We start from the raw sequence: 18040 nt of genomic DNA on the forward strand, positions 1-18040 counted from the left end.
CCAGAAAGAGAAAGACAAACACTGTATGATCTCACTCATATGTGGAATATAAACCAACACATGGACAGAGAAAACTGTATTGTGGTTGCCAGGGGCAATGCGGGTGGGGGGTGGGCACAAGGGGTGTAGGGAGTCATATATATGGTGATGGACAAACAAAAATGTACAACCCAAAATTTCACAATGTTAAAAACTATTAAAACATCAATAAAAAAAAAAAAAGCCAAGCACTATTAAAAAAAAAAAAAAGATACAGGACATGAATTTTAGTAAGAGAATGGAGTGAAGGGAGTCAAACAGAAGGCTAATAAAATAACCTGAGTGAGGAATGATAAAGGTCTGAACTAACATAGTAGCAGCAAGACTGGAAAGAACACAGTGGGCATGAGAGATACTTGTAGAATTAAAGGAACTGAGACCTGCCAAGGGATGGTATAGTAAAATGTAAGCTTACTCTCAGGTTTCTGCTAGGTGGATGGCCGGTAGTGCCATCGAAAGAGACAGAAAATAAAGAGAAAATAAGACTTTGTGAGAAAGATGATGAATTTTATTTTAGACACTGAAATGAAGTTCCTCTGGTCTCCCAGTTAGCAGTTAGAAATAGGGGCTTTGGAGTTCCAGATTAGAGGTATACCTTAGAGAGTTAATGGCACAGAAGCCCAGGGAAACAACATCAAAGTAAAAGGCAGGTATGACAGAATATCAACCTAAGAAGAGTGGGGAGCATATGGAGGTGGTGATGGAGACCACAGGAGTTTGACAGGTAAGGAGGGCACGCAGGAATAAAGACAGTTACTCCCTCTAGAGTCAATTCTGATAAAATCACATCTGGTGCCAGTTCTATCTTTGATTGAGTCCTACCCTACTTTGAAGTGGATCTCTTGGGAAACTGGGAAGGATGAGGACCTGGGCTGTCACCATAGTTTAAACGCCATCAAGTTCCCAGCTAAGATGTTCAAGCAGGGACAGTTTTCATGTAAAACAGTTGTCTAAACAAGCAGCAGACACTTGCAACTTGAAACTTTTTTGAGGAAACACATTAAAGGTGAGCGAGTTCATAACAGGCATTTTGATTTGCCTAAGTGCTAAGAAGTATTTGCCTTTTTCTTCTATATTTCTTGGAATCATGTCAAAAAGATTACATTATTCTAGAGTCATAGCATATTTGAAACAGTGAACATGTTTTTTTCAAGTAGACTTTATCATTTTGGAATAATTCTAGATTTAGTAAAAAGTTCCAAAGACAGTACAGAAAGTATATCCTTCACCCAGTTTCCATCAATGTTAACATCTTACATAACCAGTGTCAAAACTAAGATCGACACTGGTACCCTACTATTAACTAAAGTCTGGACGTTATTCACATTTCACCAGTTTTTCCACTAATGTCCTTTTTCCATGTCAGCATATACATCAGAATACCATATTGCATTTAGTTTTCACATCTCTTTCATCTCCTCTGGTTTGTGACAGTTTCTCAATCTTTCCTTGTTTCTCATGACCTTGAAAATGTAATTAGTATAATTTGTCAGATATTTTGTAGAATAACCTTCAATTTGGGTATCTCTGATTTTTTTGAAAAATTAAACTGGGATTACAAGTTTTAGAGAACTCCAGAACTGCCTTTCTCACCCTATACCTATACAGAGAGATATGTGCTATCAACATGCATTATCACTAATGATATGAATTTTGATTACTTGATTAAAGTGGTATCTGCCAGGTTTCTGTACTGTAAAGAGAGTATTTATCCCTTTCTAGAATACACGTTTACACATACAACAGATTTATTATATTTTGCTTTAGATGAGATTGGAATCTTGCCAAAGACATCAGTGCATCAGAGCAGGCTGTACAAGACACCAGAGAACCTTGAAAGATACTTCTCAGAGCACTCTCTTGGTTCCTCCTGCAGCCCTGTGAGTCAGATCTTATTATATTGATGAGTAATTAGTCCAATTAGATAAGTCAGTCTTGAATTTGATTTTCAAGTGAGGAGCAACAGATATTTAGTACGAACATAAAACAAAGCCATTAGTCCATTACAAAACAATAAAGTACACCTAACCCCAATCCTGATAATTAGTGGATATAAATAAATATTCCAAAACTCATAGTATTTGCAGATATATATTCTAAAACTCATAATATTTGCAGATGTATAAACATAATGTATTGACTTGAGAAATACCATGTGGGAATTAAATAGAAAGACTATCTAATATTCCTTACCAAAGTCCTAATTATCAATAATTGAGAACTCCAATTCAGCATAAATACATAGAAACTATCCTAATACATATAAATCCCAATTCAATATTTGCTTAGGCTATTAAAAGAATTAAAAAAAAACCTTAATATGCAATAATCCTATAGTCTTTATGTAGTATTTAACTTGTAGTTATTGTGTGTGTGTGCACACGCGCGTATAAAATTTAGGCATTTGCTCTCATTCATATAGTATTTATTTAGCATCTTGCATCATGTGATTAAAAAACTGCTTAAAAAATAACAGTATAAAGGGGCTAAATGTATTGAAGTTTTAGCAAATAAAACTAGTATGAATTTAAACCTACATAACATACAGTTTGAAACTAATGGCAATTTTTCTGCCCAAATTTTGTCAAATGTAAATTCTGTGTTTAAAACACCAGAAACTGAAGTAACTGATTCTATTGCCATATAATACTAGGAAATATCCAAAACTGTATTTTGGGAGACCTATAATTCTTAGGGCCTTATAACCTAGATTTATTTCTGCTTCATCCTAAACAACATACATCTTGCATTTTCAGAAACTTGGAGCAATTGCTTTCAATATTTTGCACTGAATTCCAGGGTTTATATCCCAAGTGTGTATCACAGCATCAGAAAATATACCTGTGCTTTGAAGATTCGGTCATATCAGATGGCAGCCTAATAATATATTATTCATGACTCAGTTACAGATAAACAATATGGTAAACACAAAAGCAAAGCATTAAAAATTCACATGTATCAGAGAAAGCTTTTGCCAAAGAATAAAAGTTGAGGGTGAGAAGGTTTAAAATAAATAAATAAATAACTTAAGGAAATCTTTTTTCTTTTTTAATTAATCTTATGTTCTAGATAGTAAACTCTTTTAAGATAAGGATGGACCCTTATTCAAATTCTAAAAAGTTCTAATATATTATACAGTATAGTTCCTTCACATATGAAATACTACTTTGCGTTCAATTTACTTACATTATAATTAACATTTTATAGTTCATGCTTATAAGCATGATCTTACTATAAAATATAGACACTGATTACAAATTTATATTTATAATTTAATAAGTGGAAAAATAAAAATGTATGATAATTTGAAAGGATTTATTAGGTGGAGAAGTAGAAAGGATTTTTTGATGCAGTTTACGTGTATCTCAGGGAGAAATTTTTAAAAGCCCTCATGATGATCTCACTTGGGGGTAGGAGGATGTGTGGAGGGGAATCTTCTATTACTTTCCTTTCTAATCTTTCTAATCTTGCTTTGCTCTTGCTGTCACATTAAATGAAATACAATGTTGTACTTCCAGATTAAACGTAAAATCAGGTGGAAGCTCACAGATACCCCATTTCGTCAGATTTAATATAACCACCTTTTTCAGTGTGAATGAGAGCTACCTTAGAAAGTTTTCATTGTTTGTAACGTAGCCTTCAGTTTATCTACCTGTGCTTTTTAAAACATCAAACTAATCACACCGTTCTCCGTCTTAAAACTTCAAACTATCTGCGGTTGGTCACCGACATGCCACCCATCCTCCCTGGGTGCCACACTGCTTCTCCTCGCACACTCTTCTCCCCGTCGCCATCTAACTCCTATTTGTTTATTATGTCGCAGCCTTCTCTAAAGAGACTTTCCCCTAATTGTGTTATGTTCTCCTCTCCTGTGCATTCCCATCGTGTGTAAGATGGCCCCAACACTCCCAGAGCACCTCTTAAATTCAAAGTGCTGCTGTTCAATCGTGAACAAGACAGACCTGATCCCAGCTTCATGGCTATACAGGCAGGCTGGGAAGAAGGGCTTCAAGCAAACAATCAGAAATAATAACAAAATTATTAGAAGTGTTCAGAGTGCCTTAAAGGAGAAATAAAGAGAGTACAGAAATGTAGAGTCTAACCTAGAGGGATGGTGAAGGAAAGTCCTCCCTTAAGATGTCAGCTACACTCTGCCATCGTGGTCTAGGCAAAGACAAGGAAATATGCAAAAAATATTCAAAAAGTTGTAGGCAGAGGAGGCAACATGTACAAAAACACCTTAGGCAATGGAGTAGAGGGAATATGGCATATTTTAGGAACAAAGAGAAACAGTGATGCAAGATGAAGTTGGAGAATGCACCGGGCCCAAATCATGCCAGGGGCCTGCAGCCACCTTGGAGGTGCACTACTCTGCTTCCCCCAGAAAGAACTCGCTGTTGAGCTGTGAGAGGGCAGTTGGCTGTCGTGGTCCAGTGGCAACTCCTTCAGGATGCAGGACAGCATGCCACCAAGGACACACTCTTCTCTGGCAGCCTCCAGTCCATGACTAAGTTGGGTGCAAGGAGGAGGTCTGGCCCTTTCTGCCCAATGCAGGAGTCCTCTGACAGGTCCTCTTGCTTCAGGCCTCCTCACTGGACTGGCCAAGACTTTGTCAGATTTGTCTCGCAGATTATATACACCCAATTACCGTCTTCCCCCAGTTTGAAGCTCTCTCTGGATTTTGGTCTTGTTGTATTTGCTCTGAGAGTCAATGACTGAATACTGTATTATAGATACTATCAATTAGACACAACAAATGAGACTCACATAATTGCATTCCCAGCTTTCAATAATTTCACTGGAAGTGCTGGGAGAATTGAAACACAGTTGTGAAGATTTATAATATTTTTTCGAAGAAACTCAAAATCAGCTATGTCTGGATGAAGTAGATAACTCTCAATGGGCTGTGTTCTGTTTTCATTAAACAAATATTTAATTATAGCAATTTATTGCTAGAAATAGCATAATACATTTGGCATAATTCAAGCTACAACAGAGATAAGAAATGTTCGCTCAATTACTTTTGTTGGGTTTGCGCAATGAGCTACTTCCCAATTATGATAGTTAACAAGGCTTTTCTTCAAAGGGAGAAAAGGATCTACTACCTCAACTTAGTAAATATATGCTATAATCAATCTCTGATAAACTTTTGTGAGGGAGTAAGTTTTTGTCAGGGTTCCCTCTCCAACACCTATCTTGTCCTCTCACATGGGTATTAGCCATGTAGATTGACACGTGAGACGAGCGGATTGACCCCACTCCCCGCTCCAGTCCAAGACAATCAGGATACTCTCATCCTCCTTCACCAAAACCAAGAGTGACCTAATGGAGAGATCTTAGGACTTAAGTTTGATGATGGTGGGAAGTGACGTCCCTCCCCTTTACTCCCCCCAGATGTGAAAGGATAAAAAGTTGCTACAGGTGGCCATTGGAGACAATCAGGGAAACCAGGCTGAAGACAAAGCCTACACAGCAGGGTCAAGACAACCAAAACATAGACGTGAGACCTGGCTGAGCTGTGTCTGAAGACTGCCCTATCCCACTTGATGATTGAGGCCAGGTTGAAATGTATCTCCTATTATTTGTACTATCAAAAGCATTCTAATATACAAGGGTGTTTTCTTAGTTTAAAATTACATATTTGATCCTGCATCTCAGCTTACCTTCTTGCCTCTGCCAAAAAAATAATGGTCAACTGTCATTCTGCACTTCATGTTTAATTTTGTTGATCTTCACTAAAAACAGGCTTAAAAATTTTTGCATACCGTTTCAACAAGTATCAAAAAATATTGTAAAATATAATAAAATATAAACTTGTGCATTAGCTAATTAATGTGATTAAACACTTGAATGCTAGGGGAAAATCATTACCGAATACCTCAAAGAGTCCACAAGTGCAAAGCAGCAGACTCTTCTCTGATTTAAAAATTTAAAAAGTCGCTAATATTTATTTGTTTATATAAGAGTTTGCAATGATGACCCATGGGCCAAATCTAAGCCATATTTCTTTGTCTGTTTGTTTTGCCCAGACAATATTTAAACACACATGTGAAAAAACACATAGCTCTGCACGACAACAATCAACTAGAGATGAAAAGTTGCTACTCACTTTAGGCCAAAAATGAACTGCCAGTTTTGATTACATTATCCAAGGTCCACTTTTCCCCCTTTTGTGACCTTACCACTGTAAGGCATTTGAATCTGTGACCTGTGGTTTAAGTGCACACATTAATATCTTGGCAGCTAAGTACAGATTTATTCGATATACTGAAAAAACCGGACAGGGAATCCAAAAAATTGGCACAAAAGTAAATAATGCTTTTAGATGAGTAAAAACTTTAAACAGGATCTTTCACATCCTGGGTAGTAAGATTCCAACCACCAAATGGGTACATATCTTACCTGTAGGTCTTTTTCTTCTATCTTTTTTTGGAGCAGTTCAAGGCACTTGGTAAAGTCAGTACGGGCTTGATCAGGAGTTGAAATAAGCTCACATCCCTATGTGTTAAAGTAAGAGAAAAGGTAAAAATAAGAACGATGTCAGCCTTATGAATGAGATCAAGAGCTATGAAAGTAAAGATAAGGTATCAGTAGACATATGCTATTATGCCTGTATTATACCCGACCATTAGCATCATTATCATTATTATCTTTTTTATTTCACATAACAGGACATCTCAGGAATGGTGTTAGAATATTACAATAACCGTCTGATTATGACAATCATTTTAACCAAGAAAAGTACAGATTATACTACATTAATGGTCTTTTTAAAAATCACTGCTGTGATGACATTCAAGATTAACATAAGGACTCTGGCTACAAGTTTTATAAAATATATTCACAGTGAAATTACCTGAAATTAAAATTAAACTATTTCTAAAATACTTTCAATTCTTCAATCAGACCTCATAAGTTTACTTACATGAATGGAAAAACTAATGTTAATATTGAACTAATGATAAAACTACATTTTAAGTTAGCTGTCCTATAAAATTCTTGTACAGCACTTTTTCTTCCCCATGCAAAAAGCAGCATGAAGAGCTATGCCAGAGTAAATAAGTCTCTCGGATTATCTTTTGGACATAATGAAGTGAATTCATAAGTTCTTTGTCTCTTGTACAACACACACCTTACCCAGTGAAAAACACTGATACATATTTATAAATATAAAGCCACAAAAGTGCCAGCTAGTTGGCACTAGTGAACTTAGATGGCTGAAGAAACGATATTTTTCAAATGACACCTCCTCCGATGTCTTACAGAGCCAAAGGTATGTAAAACCAGAGTGTAATGCGACTTCAGACTTCTTAATTCAGGAATAAAACAATTCATGGTCTCTGACAAACAGCTGAGTAAGGGAAAGTTAAATATAATCTAGTATATAAAGTTGCCATTCAAAGAGTTTTCAAGGATACAAAACACCCATTCTGCCTCTTAAATTATTCCAAGAACCATTCTCAGTAGATTTAAAGGTTCTTCTTTAACTTCAAGGTCTCTTTAAATGTGTCAAGCTCAACCTATGCTTCATTCATTTATGACTGTCCTACAATATAGTGACCAATGAAGAAATTAATTTCTCATCATTCAGAAATATATTATGCCCTAAAAGATGTATATGTCATTTTTACAAGATCGTCAACATATACTTTCCTCACCCAAAAAGAACACTGAAATTTACTATAATCACCAAGCAAGGACATAAAGAAATCGACTCATCTCAGGTTAACACTCCTAACAAGGAAGATAGAAGAATACACTAGAGCATACAGGAGGACTATCAGGGCTGAGGAGATTACACTGTAACCAAACCAAAAATCACTATACTGAAAGTTCCCTGAGGACAGGAATTGTGTTTCATTCATTACTGTTTCCAGTGCCTTGCACCAGTCTGCTATATAGTAAGTGTTCAATAAATGTTTAAATAATATTCTTGAGGGATAAAAATGTATGCTGGCAAACGGGGAGGAGAGTGTGGCATTTTACTGTTAAATATAGCATATATGACCACGGGACATTACCTTCCTCTTTTAAGTGCTGACGACAGAAATAATCACTCCAGCAAAAGAAAACAAAATTTAAAATGCAAATAGAAATAGCAATACAAGGGACGGTTAAGAGGTCATTGTCCACCTTCACAGTTTCTTCACAGAATCAACACAGATCCACAAGAAAAATTATGCTAAAGAGAACTCAAGAAATTATCTATCTAGCCCCATTCTAATATTTTGGAGATTAAGAAAACAAAAATAAGAGATTTAAATTGACTTGCTAACAACTGGACAGCTAGGTAGTAATTAGCACTGTCATATCTAGAAATTCTGTCTTTACTACCATGAAATGGGAACAAATTCCTAGATATCTGACAGAAAAAGTCATGTAACATCTCTAGAGTTGATTCTACAAGACTGATATTATGAAAAAAGCTACTTGAAATATATGAGCAAGGCTTGAATAATATCTGACTTTACCTCATCAATTTAAGATGGACACACAGAAAAGGTTAAGTCAGGACATGGAGACAGATTACCAGCACTGAAAAATTCAAACTGTATCTAAACTAAGAACTTCTAGAAACTCTCATTGAGTTGTTTATCAGCCATCCACAGCTTCTGGGAATTTTCATGAATTTAAAGGATTCTAATCTCATCACAGATTGAGAATGAATTCACTAGAAGTGGACACAGCTCCGCTACCCCTCATAGGGCAGTTTTTAACACCTAGAAAGGAGACCTGTAAAACAAAATATTAGCCAAAGTGCAATAACTGGCCTTTGGCCGACTAAAGATATTTTCAGTGTTTTCTGGGTCTTATGATAATACATTAAGATCTAAAAGAGGAAAAATATAAAATTAAAGATGAGAACTATCAAGATCCTGTAGGATAGGATAGTTGGATAGGATACCTTCCAAAGCATAAACTACAAAACTCTTTAAAATAGTCATAAGATAACAATGTTTGAATGGAAACTTGTTTCAACAACTATTATCATCTTTGATTTTTCTCAGTTGTCTGAAATATATTTTTTTAGGATACAAATTATTATTTTATGAGCCAGCAGGTGGCTCCAATCTCATACTATGCATTTTTCTCATGTAGGTTTTCTCATTATACAAATGGAAATTTAAATAACTCAACTCTGATAATAAGTTTCCTTTATGAATACGCTACTTCTCTCAAGATGGATTATCATCTTTTAATATTACATTTTGTTAATTTTGTTTTATACTAGAATTTGAAAGGAAAAGACTGGGATTGGCGTCACAGATTTCAGTATGTGTTAATATCAAGGCTATTCCGATTTTGTTCTAACCTAAAAAGAATCTTTTGAAGATGAGGAACCACAATGCCCACTCTCTCCTCTCCAAACCATACCCACATAAAGGGAAAAGCAACGAGAACTGAGTAAGTTAGAACAACTAGTTTAAAAATTCTGTTCCAGTGTCGAACTGACCTCAGTCTTCCTTATCAAGACTCTCTCATCCCATAAGTCAAAACCAGGAGAAGACATATATAAATTTAATTATAAATCAATTACCAGAGGACCAATCAACTACGTTTTAGGGGTTTATTAGGTGTCTACTGTTTTATTAAATAATACTGTGCACCGAAGAAGTAGGAATCTACCACATACTAATAATAGAGCCCAATGGAAAATAAAAACATGAATATTATAATTAGTAAATATATAAAATATAAATATATTTGTATGTTTGTGTGTGAGAGGAAAAGACAGATAACGGGAAGCTCCTTTTCTTCCTCTTCCCAGACTGCAAAATTCCTAGCAATGCTTTGACACTATCCAATAAGTGCTTAAAAGTCAGTCTTCTATTCATCCCTAAATTGCTCCTTTCTTTTTGCTGGGTAGTGGGGGTAGTGTCGGCATTTGAAATCCCATTTTGACTCTGGGGCTAAGCTATATTCTCTAAAATAGAGCCATTTGCAATATACTGCAATACATTAATTACATTAGCTTCTCCTTAATAAAGGTGTAACTGAAGAACAAAAAGTTGCAATGTTGAGAATTATATAATAATAGAAAATATGTAATAACAAATCGAAATAATTCACAATGATCAAGGAAATATGAGTTCATAGGGAACACCGGATCTTCAGCCAGGAGGAGAGACTCAATGCTCCTTGAGGATAGGGAAATCGACTTCTGCATTTCAGCTGCTAGGATAGTACCAGCACATATTAAGCAGTTAACAGAAGTTTGATGGACAGAGAAATGACGGATGGGTTAAAACCATTGCTCTCCTCATGGGACTCATGATATGCATCTCTAAAATATAAACATGGATAAACCAGACCATGAGTCTAACACAGAAAAGCAACAGTGACCGGATTTTTTACGTATTATGTTACTGCTGCCATAAGTAAATTAACGCATTTGTTTTAGGGAACTATTAATGCAGATTCTTAAAATGGTGACAAATACTACTGCTTTATATGCAATTAAGTAGATTAAAATACGATACATGAATGTTAACAAAGCTAACATCCAATGAGGGAAAGTGAAACACAAATGTACACTGAGGATAACAAAGGCAGCAGTATAGAGTGCTACAGAAATAATTCAGAACATTTTTGAAAGAGTTGTAATTTATTTCTTAAAAGAAAGACAAGTGACAAGGAAACAAACTGATATCAAGGATTTAGTAAAAATTTAGCAATAAACAGTTTTCAGAACATGCCCTGGAATGATATTTCAGCTCAATTTCCAATACTGCCCATATCTATAGCTATAGCAAACACAAAAATATATGCTCATAATATATGATCCTAATCACAATAAAATCACAAAGCACCTAAAAAGTACAGGTTTATGTTCAGTGTGGTATACTCACACATTTAAAAAAAAAGGTTCAAACAATAAAGGTTATGGTAAATGCTTAAATTAACCAATTTTATTATTATATAAGTTATTAATAGTCTACCTTATGAGTATTAAAATATTTTATTAAAATGACCAAATAACTTTATTGTTATGTAATTTATTAAATCCATCTTATGACCATTAAACTACGAATCAAGATACTGGCTGTGAGCTATAAGCTCCACGAAGGCACCCACTGTGTCCTTTTGCCCACTACTGCAACCCCAGGACCAGAACTCAACTCAGCGTGAGGCAAGTGGTAAGCATTCAAAAGAGATTCAAGTCACTTATAAAGGCCTGAGATACATTATCACTCTAGACTGGGGATCAGCAAAGTTTTTCTGTAAGGGGCCACATATTGATTCTTTTAGGCTTTGTAAGCCCTAGGGCCTCTGGTCCAACTACTCAATTCTGCCTTTGCAGCATGAAAGCATCTACAGACAATAAATAAATGAATGGGAATGGCTGTGTTCCAATAAAACTGAAATTTGAATTTCATATAATTTTCATGTGTTATGAAATCTTATTCTTCTTTTGATTTTTTTTCCTATCATTTAAAAATGTAAAGAACATTCTTAGCTTGCCAGCTGTACAAAAACAGACAGCGGGCCAGATCTGGCCTGTGTCTGTAGTTTACCAACCAATCCCTATTCTAGGCCCACAATTAGTTTGTGTGATTATAACAACTCAACCCTATACACATGCAAGGAATTTAATATGAGGGAAAAGGTTCAGACCTTTAAAAAATATCTCTGGGGGCTGGCCTGGTGGCGTAGTGGTTAAGTTCAGCGAGCACTGCTTTGGCAGCCTGGATTTGTGGGTTCAGATCCTGGACGTGGACCTACAACTCGCACCAGCCTTGCTGTGGCAGCAACCCACATATAAAATAGAGGAAAGATTGGCACACGTGTTAGCTCAGGGCCAATCTTCCTCACCAAAAATAAAAAAATATCTCTGAACCTCATCTTCCTCATCTGTAATGGAACCAATATACAAACTAAAATTGCTGTTGAGATTCCATGTGAAGATGCATATAAAGCACTGGGCCCAGCGAACACAGAGCAGATGCTCACCCAGCACTTCAGAAGACTCTCTAGAACGTCAGATGCTACAGTCAGACCACCTCACAGCAAAGCTTACTACAGTAAGCAAAATATCGTTAATATTCTCCAAAGATCCTTGTATGGATGCTTACAAAACTATTTTTGAATTTACTGACAACTAAAAGAAATTATTACAAGGCAATGGAGTGTCAATAATCAACCTAATTTCAAAAGACCAAAGCAAAGCCATTAGACTGTCATTCTCGATTACTTAATTTACTGTTTGCCAATAATTTAACTAATATAGGCTAAAGAGTTTTTACATTTAACACACACAAAACCTATCAGGTTATACTATGCTGACTCTTCTTAAACTCTTTAATGGGAAAGAAAACACATCTTTTGAAAAAATTGTAATAACATATCAATTGTTATTTCATGCACTACATCCAGAGAGAGACTTGGCCTCATTAAAATAAGAGACAAGGAGTTAAGTGTGGTGAAATCATTTCCAAATTTGCTATTAGCTTATTCATTTTAGGTAAAGTCATTTAGTGCCCATGCATCTACTCAGGACAAGAAAGGACTTGTGCAAATTATGCTGCAAAGATTTTTAAGGGGCTCTGAGATCTCTACTATAACTTCATGGACTAAATTGATAAGGTTAAGAATTCGGAAGTATTATTTCCTCCTAGGTACCACACACACCAATCTTGAAAATTTATTTGGAGTGACTTACACATAGCCTCACGCCTAGCATAATTAAATACAATATGTATGTAGTTATAAAATCTCAGACGCTTTTCAATAAATTAAGATTTTTTCCCAACAAAATGTAAACTAATTCTCTGAAAGATCAGATAGTCTTAAAAGTATCTATTCTTGGGCCGGCCCTGTGGCTTGGTGGTTAAGTGCGCGCGCTGCAATGCTGGTGGCCCGGGTTCGGATCCCGGGTGCGCATCGAGGCGCCACTTCTCCGTTCATCCTGAGGCCGAGTCCCACATACAGCGACTGGAGGGATGTGCAGCTACGACATACAGCTGTCCACTGGGGCTTTGGGGGGAAAAAGTAAAATAAATAAAATCTTTAAAAAAAAAAAAGTGGCGGGGGTAGGGGAAAAAAAAAAAAAAAGTATCTATTCTTAAAATTAGAATCTTAAAATTATGATCTATTGGGGCCGGCTCAGTGGTGTAGCAGTTAAGTTTGCACACTCTGCTTCAGCAGCCCAGGGTTCACAGGTTTGAATCCTAGGCACGGACCTACACACCGCTCATTAGGGCATGTTGTAGTGGTGTCCCACATACAAAATAGAGGAAGACGGGCACAGATGTTAGCTCAGGGCCAATCTTCCTCAAGCAAAAAGAGGAAGGCTGGCAAGAGATGTTAGCTCAGGGCCAATCTTCCTTACCAAAAAAATAAATAAATAAATAAAAATTATGATGTAATGATAATTAACTGTCTTCTCCACTAAATTAATAACATTAATAAGCACTAACATTTGAGAACCCTTTGTGTTTATATGAGATAGTAATCATTTTATATGAATTATGTTCTTGAATCCCACAATAACCTTATAAGGTAAATATAATTATCACATGTTAAGATATGCAGACTGAAGGTTAGAGAGATTAAATAACTTGCCCAAGGTCACACAGCTGATGAGGACACTGTATGTGATCTGAAGCCCACACTCTTTACCTACCACACTTTGTACTCAATCCTGCTTAATTCAACTTTGGGTATTTTGGCCGATTTAAGCAGAAAAATGCCTTTACAATTTATACTGAACACCTTTATTTAGTTGGTTTTCTCCAGTTTTAAATACATGAAAATCCTTTACCCCTTAGGCAGACACGACCCCCAACTCCATGCTGCTTCTGTGGTAACCAAAGACGTAGAAAGCCTCAGGGTTCTCACAGCCATCTGAAAACGGGCAATGAACACTTAGCTATCCCTCTCACTTTTTTCTGCTTTCCCAACTTATTATATTATCATTATATTTATCATTATATTTCTGACATAATGCACTTTTTCTCTTGCTATTAAATTAAAAATACCATTACAATCGCTATCTCTGTGTATAAGTGTTTATTTCTGATTATTTTCTTAGAATTAAATTCTAGAAGTGAAATTACTGGGAAACTTACAAGAACATTTTTTATGATCCTGGATATATGTTGCCAAAGTGCTTTCTAGGAAAGATGTAAAAATGTGTACTCCTACTAATAGTATATAAGGGTGAAGAGTTTCTTCTTTTAAAATATAAATAATAGGAGGAAAGAATTCATCATGAATATTTTACTGTGAATTAATTTAACTGCTGTACTTGCTTCTTAACAGCAAACAGAGATCAGTTTCATTAAGGGAAAGATGACTTCCATTGGAGAGGAGGGGAAGAGAAAGGTAAGATAATTTTGGAGGGGCCGGCCCCGTGGTGAAGGGGTTAAGTGCACGCGCTCCGCTGCTGGCGGCCGGGGTTTGGACCCCAGGCACGCAGCGATGCACCGCTTCTCCGGCCATGCTGTGGCGGCGTCCCATATAAACTGGAGGAAGATGGGCATAGATGTTAGCCCAGGGCCAGTCTTCCTCAGCAAAAAAGAGGAAGATTGGCATGGATGTTAGCTCGGTGCTGATCTGCCTCACAAAAAAAAAAAGAAGATAATTTTGGAGTGTGAAGCAGGGAGGTGATGGAAGCAGTTTATCCAATTGAGGGCTGAGTGGCTAAAGGACAGTACAAAAGAAATGGACACATTTGGGAGGGGAAACAGGTGTCAACCAATAGGGCAAGGAAAAGGACGCAAGAAGATGTCAAAGATCATCTCTCAAATTGGCTCTGAAAACATGAAATATAATTTACTATCCCATCACATTAGAGTATTGATATGGATCTTCTTTTGTAAATAAGCAATGATAAAAGTTTTAATGAGTCTTAAAATTCTGGCTCCCACACACCTTATTTTCCCCTATTCATTGCTGAAGTAGCCTTTCTTCTTGTATGTAAGCACAACATACACTTAAAAATATTTTGGGGAGGAGCTGGCCCCACAGCCTAGTTGTTAAGTTCAGCACGCTCCACTTCAGTGGCCCAGGTTTGGTTCTCAGGCACAGACCTACATCACTCGTCGGTGGCCATGCTGTGGTGGCGACCCACATACAAAATAGAGGAAGACTGGCACAGATGTTAGCTTAGGTCAAATATTCTTCAAGCAAAAAAAAGGAGGAAGATTCGCAACAGATGTTAGCTTAGGGCGAATCTTCCTCAGCAAAAAAATAAATATATATATGGAATATATTCAAGAATCTTTGAAAAATGGAGTACATTAAATTTTTAATAATAAGTTTCTATAATCATTCATTAAATTGAATTGACTGGAACTCAATAACAAGAAACTGCCTGCCAGATTAAGAGCACAGCAGGCATAGAGTGAAATGAGATATACTCTGGATAATCAAAGATACACATCTAAAATTAGCACAGACTTGTTCTCAAATTTGCTAAGAAGGGGAATAGTCAGATGAAGCCAATTGGAATCTAAATGATCTATATTCTTTGATATAGGTATGAAAATCATCTTTGTACCCTGTAGAGATGTAATCACAAAGTAACCATTTCCCACTTTTGTCTTAACTGTATAAAGTATACCGCGGTAGATTGCTCCTTCAGTTTTATTTACCAGCCTTCTAAAAACATTTCTACTTTTCAAACTAAAAAGATTTTTTTTATCATCAAATGATAGCCTACAAGTAACAATTTCTTCAGCAAGAATGTCACATGATTAGACTCTTAAAAACTCTAAGCAACAGGTTGCCCAATATAATTTAGTGTTCTCTGTCTGGTTTTCTAGACGGTGCATAAAAGAAAAGAATAAACACAGTTTAACCTTGTAGCAACTCTCCATTCAATCCCAAAAATAAGGAGACATTCTAATCTAGCGTAATCTTTACTGCCCTGGATATTCTAAGATAACCTTTGCTTTCAACACTGCATTAAATGAAAGCTACAGTGTTTCAAACAAGAAAGTCACCACTTATATTAATGGAAGTCAAAAGTCTTTTTAGAATAGCATAGGGTCTTAATGATGGCTTCCTTCTTAACAGCAGAGCCTGCGTTCTGGGTGGAAGAGGGTCCCCAAAAGAATTAGCATAGCAGGCTGGAGACTGCTATCCTGAAAACGGCCTGCCTGCCAAGGGGCTGACATCTGAGAACGTGAATGGTAAATAGTTCCCTACACTGATTAAAAAAACTTTCCCTAAATGTTCATGAAGTGTACAAGTGTCATTAGAGACTAAGGTCAAGATTACCCACATGCTCGTATCCCCAATTATTATGTATAGGTGTGAAAGTGAAACAGCGAGGAAGACTGACAGAAAAAAAACTGATTTGTTTGAAAAATGGTCTTGGAGGAAAGCTCTATGGATACCCTGGACTGCCAGAAAGATGAACAAGTCGGTCCTAGAGCAAATTAAGCCTGAACTATCACTGGGGGCAAAAAAGGTAAAACCGAGGCTGTCCTAATTTGGGCACATCATGAGAAGGCAGGATTCTTTGGAAAAGACAATAATGCTGGAAAAAGTAGAAGGCAGGAGGAAAAGAGGAGGACCAAATGTGAGACGGATTGACCTCATAAAGGAAGACACAGGCATGAGTCTACAGGAGTCGAGCAGGGCTGCTGAGGACAGGACACAGTGGACATCCATAGGGTTGCCAGAAGTTGGAGCCAAGCTGACAGTACGTAACAACAAAAGTTGCCACCAGTGGCTCCCTCCGCCTCTACATTGTTTGTGCAAACAATGCGGTTCACGCTGAGCATCTGCTTGTTTTCCTTCTGGGAGTGCGGCATTGTGATACATGCTAGCAGCCCCTGAGGGTGCCTACACGTGGGTGCCCCCAGTAAAATTTTGGGCATTGAGTCTCGAATGAGCTCTCCTGGTGACAACACCTCACACTTGTTGATTAAGCACATCCTGTGTGACTCTAGTGGGAAAGGACTCTTAGAACTGGTGACTAATCTCCAGACTTTGCCTCCTGCGCCTCTTCCCTTTGCTGATTCTGCTTTTATCCCTTCTCTGTAACAAATCACAGCCATGAGTGTGACTCTGCCGCATCCTGTGAGTCCTCCTAGCGAACCTGGCGATGATCTCGGAAACTCCCGAAACAAAAGCTAGAGAGATTCTTCCTCAGATTGGATGCTTGCATAAGCCTTTATTTTACAATGTTCCTGGTAAGCATCTAGACCCAGAGATTGTTCTTTGTCTGGGTACTGTTCCTTCACAACCATCACGACTAGGCCGAGGCAAGAATTAGCCTCTACCAGGCCTCTCTACCAAGTCTCCCCAGATAAGTGAGGATGCTGGTGGGGCAGAGTGGGAGCAGAGAAGGTAGCCCGGGTGGGTACTGTTGCTCGATTACTTACAACTAAGTAGAAATAGAAAAGGGAAATTAAATACACACAAAGAGAAAAGGAAGCCACAGAATATCCTCAGCAGGTAAACCTAATCTTCACTTTGCTTTGAGAAACTCCCTCCTTTAAACTAGAGGATTACGGACAATGGTTAGAAAAGAGCATGGATTCCAGGCCAGAATGCCTGTTGGGATCCCACTTCAACCATTTCCTGGCTGTGTAAGCTTAGGCAAGTTACTCAACCTCTCTGTGCTTCCATTTATCTGTAAAATGTAGATAGTAGCTCTAACCTAATAAAGTTTGTTACAAGGATTAAATGAATTTATCAAGGAAAATACATATAAAAGTGCTTGGCATATTGTAAGCACTTTAGAATAACTGTTGGCTATTATCATTTTCAAGGTTGTGTTGATTATATTCTCTTATCAACTTTTAAAAGTAAAGAAAACCTGAAACAGTAAAACAAGCCTAGAAACATCCCAATACATCTTAGTCTAGTTGGAAACCAACATACCACATTAGATGTTGGTGGGTAAAGAGTAGGTGTTCTGTGGTCAAACTCATTTGAGAAATGCTAACGTAAACAAAATGAGATTTTTGGCAGACTTACTTAAAATGATATTGTGCAAGGCGAATTTCCAAAAGGGGCATATAGAATTTCACAAACTCATTTGATC

At 37.0% G+C, this 18040-nt stretch overlaps 1 protein-coding gene across 7 annotated transcripts in view; it reads right to left on the reverse strand.

Annotated features, from left to right (window-relative positions):
* Positions 1–18040, reverse strand: part of TPK1 (thiamin pyrophosphokinase 1) — a 353331-nt gene that overhangs the window by 178429 nt on the left and 156862 nt on the right. For all 7 annotated transcript variants that reach the window (XM_087432188.1, XM_087432170.1, XM_087432161.1 and 4 more), the window contains exon 6: positions 6442–6537. In XM_087432188.1, coding sequence (XP_087288314.1) covers positions 6442–6537 — 96 coding nt within the window. The remainder of the gene's footprint in view (positions 1–6441; positions 6538–18040) is intronic.

The sequence above is a fragment of the Ceratotherium simum genome, chromosome 1, assembly GCF_057802395.1.
Source record: "Ceratotherium simum simum isolate JZ-2026a chromosome 1, ASM5780239v1, whole genome shotgun sequence".
NCBI classification, from domain to species: domain Eukaryota; kingdom Metazoa; phylum Chordata; class Mammalia; order Perissodactyla; family Rhinocerotidae; genus Ceratotherium; species Ceratotherium simum.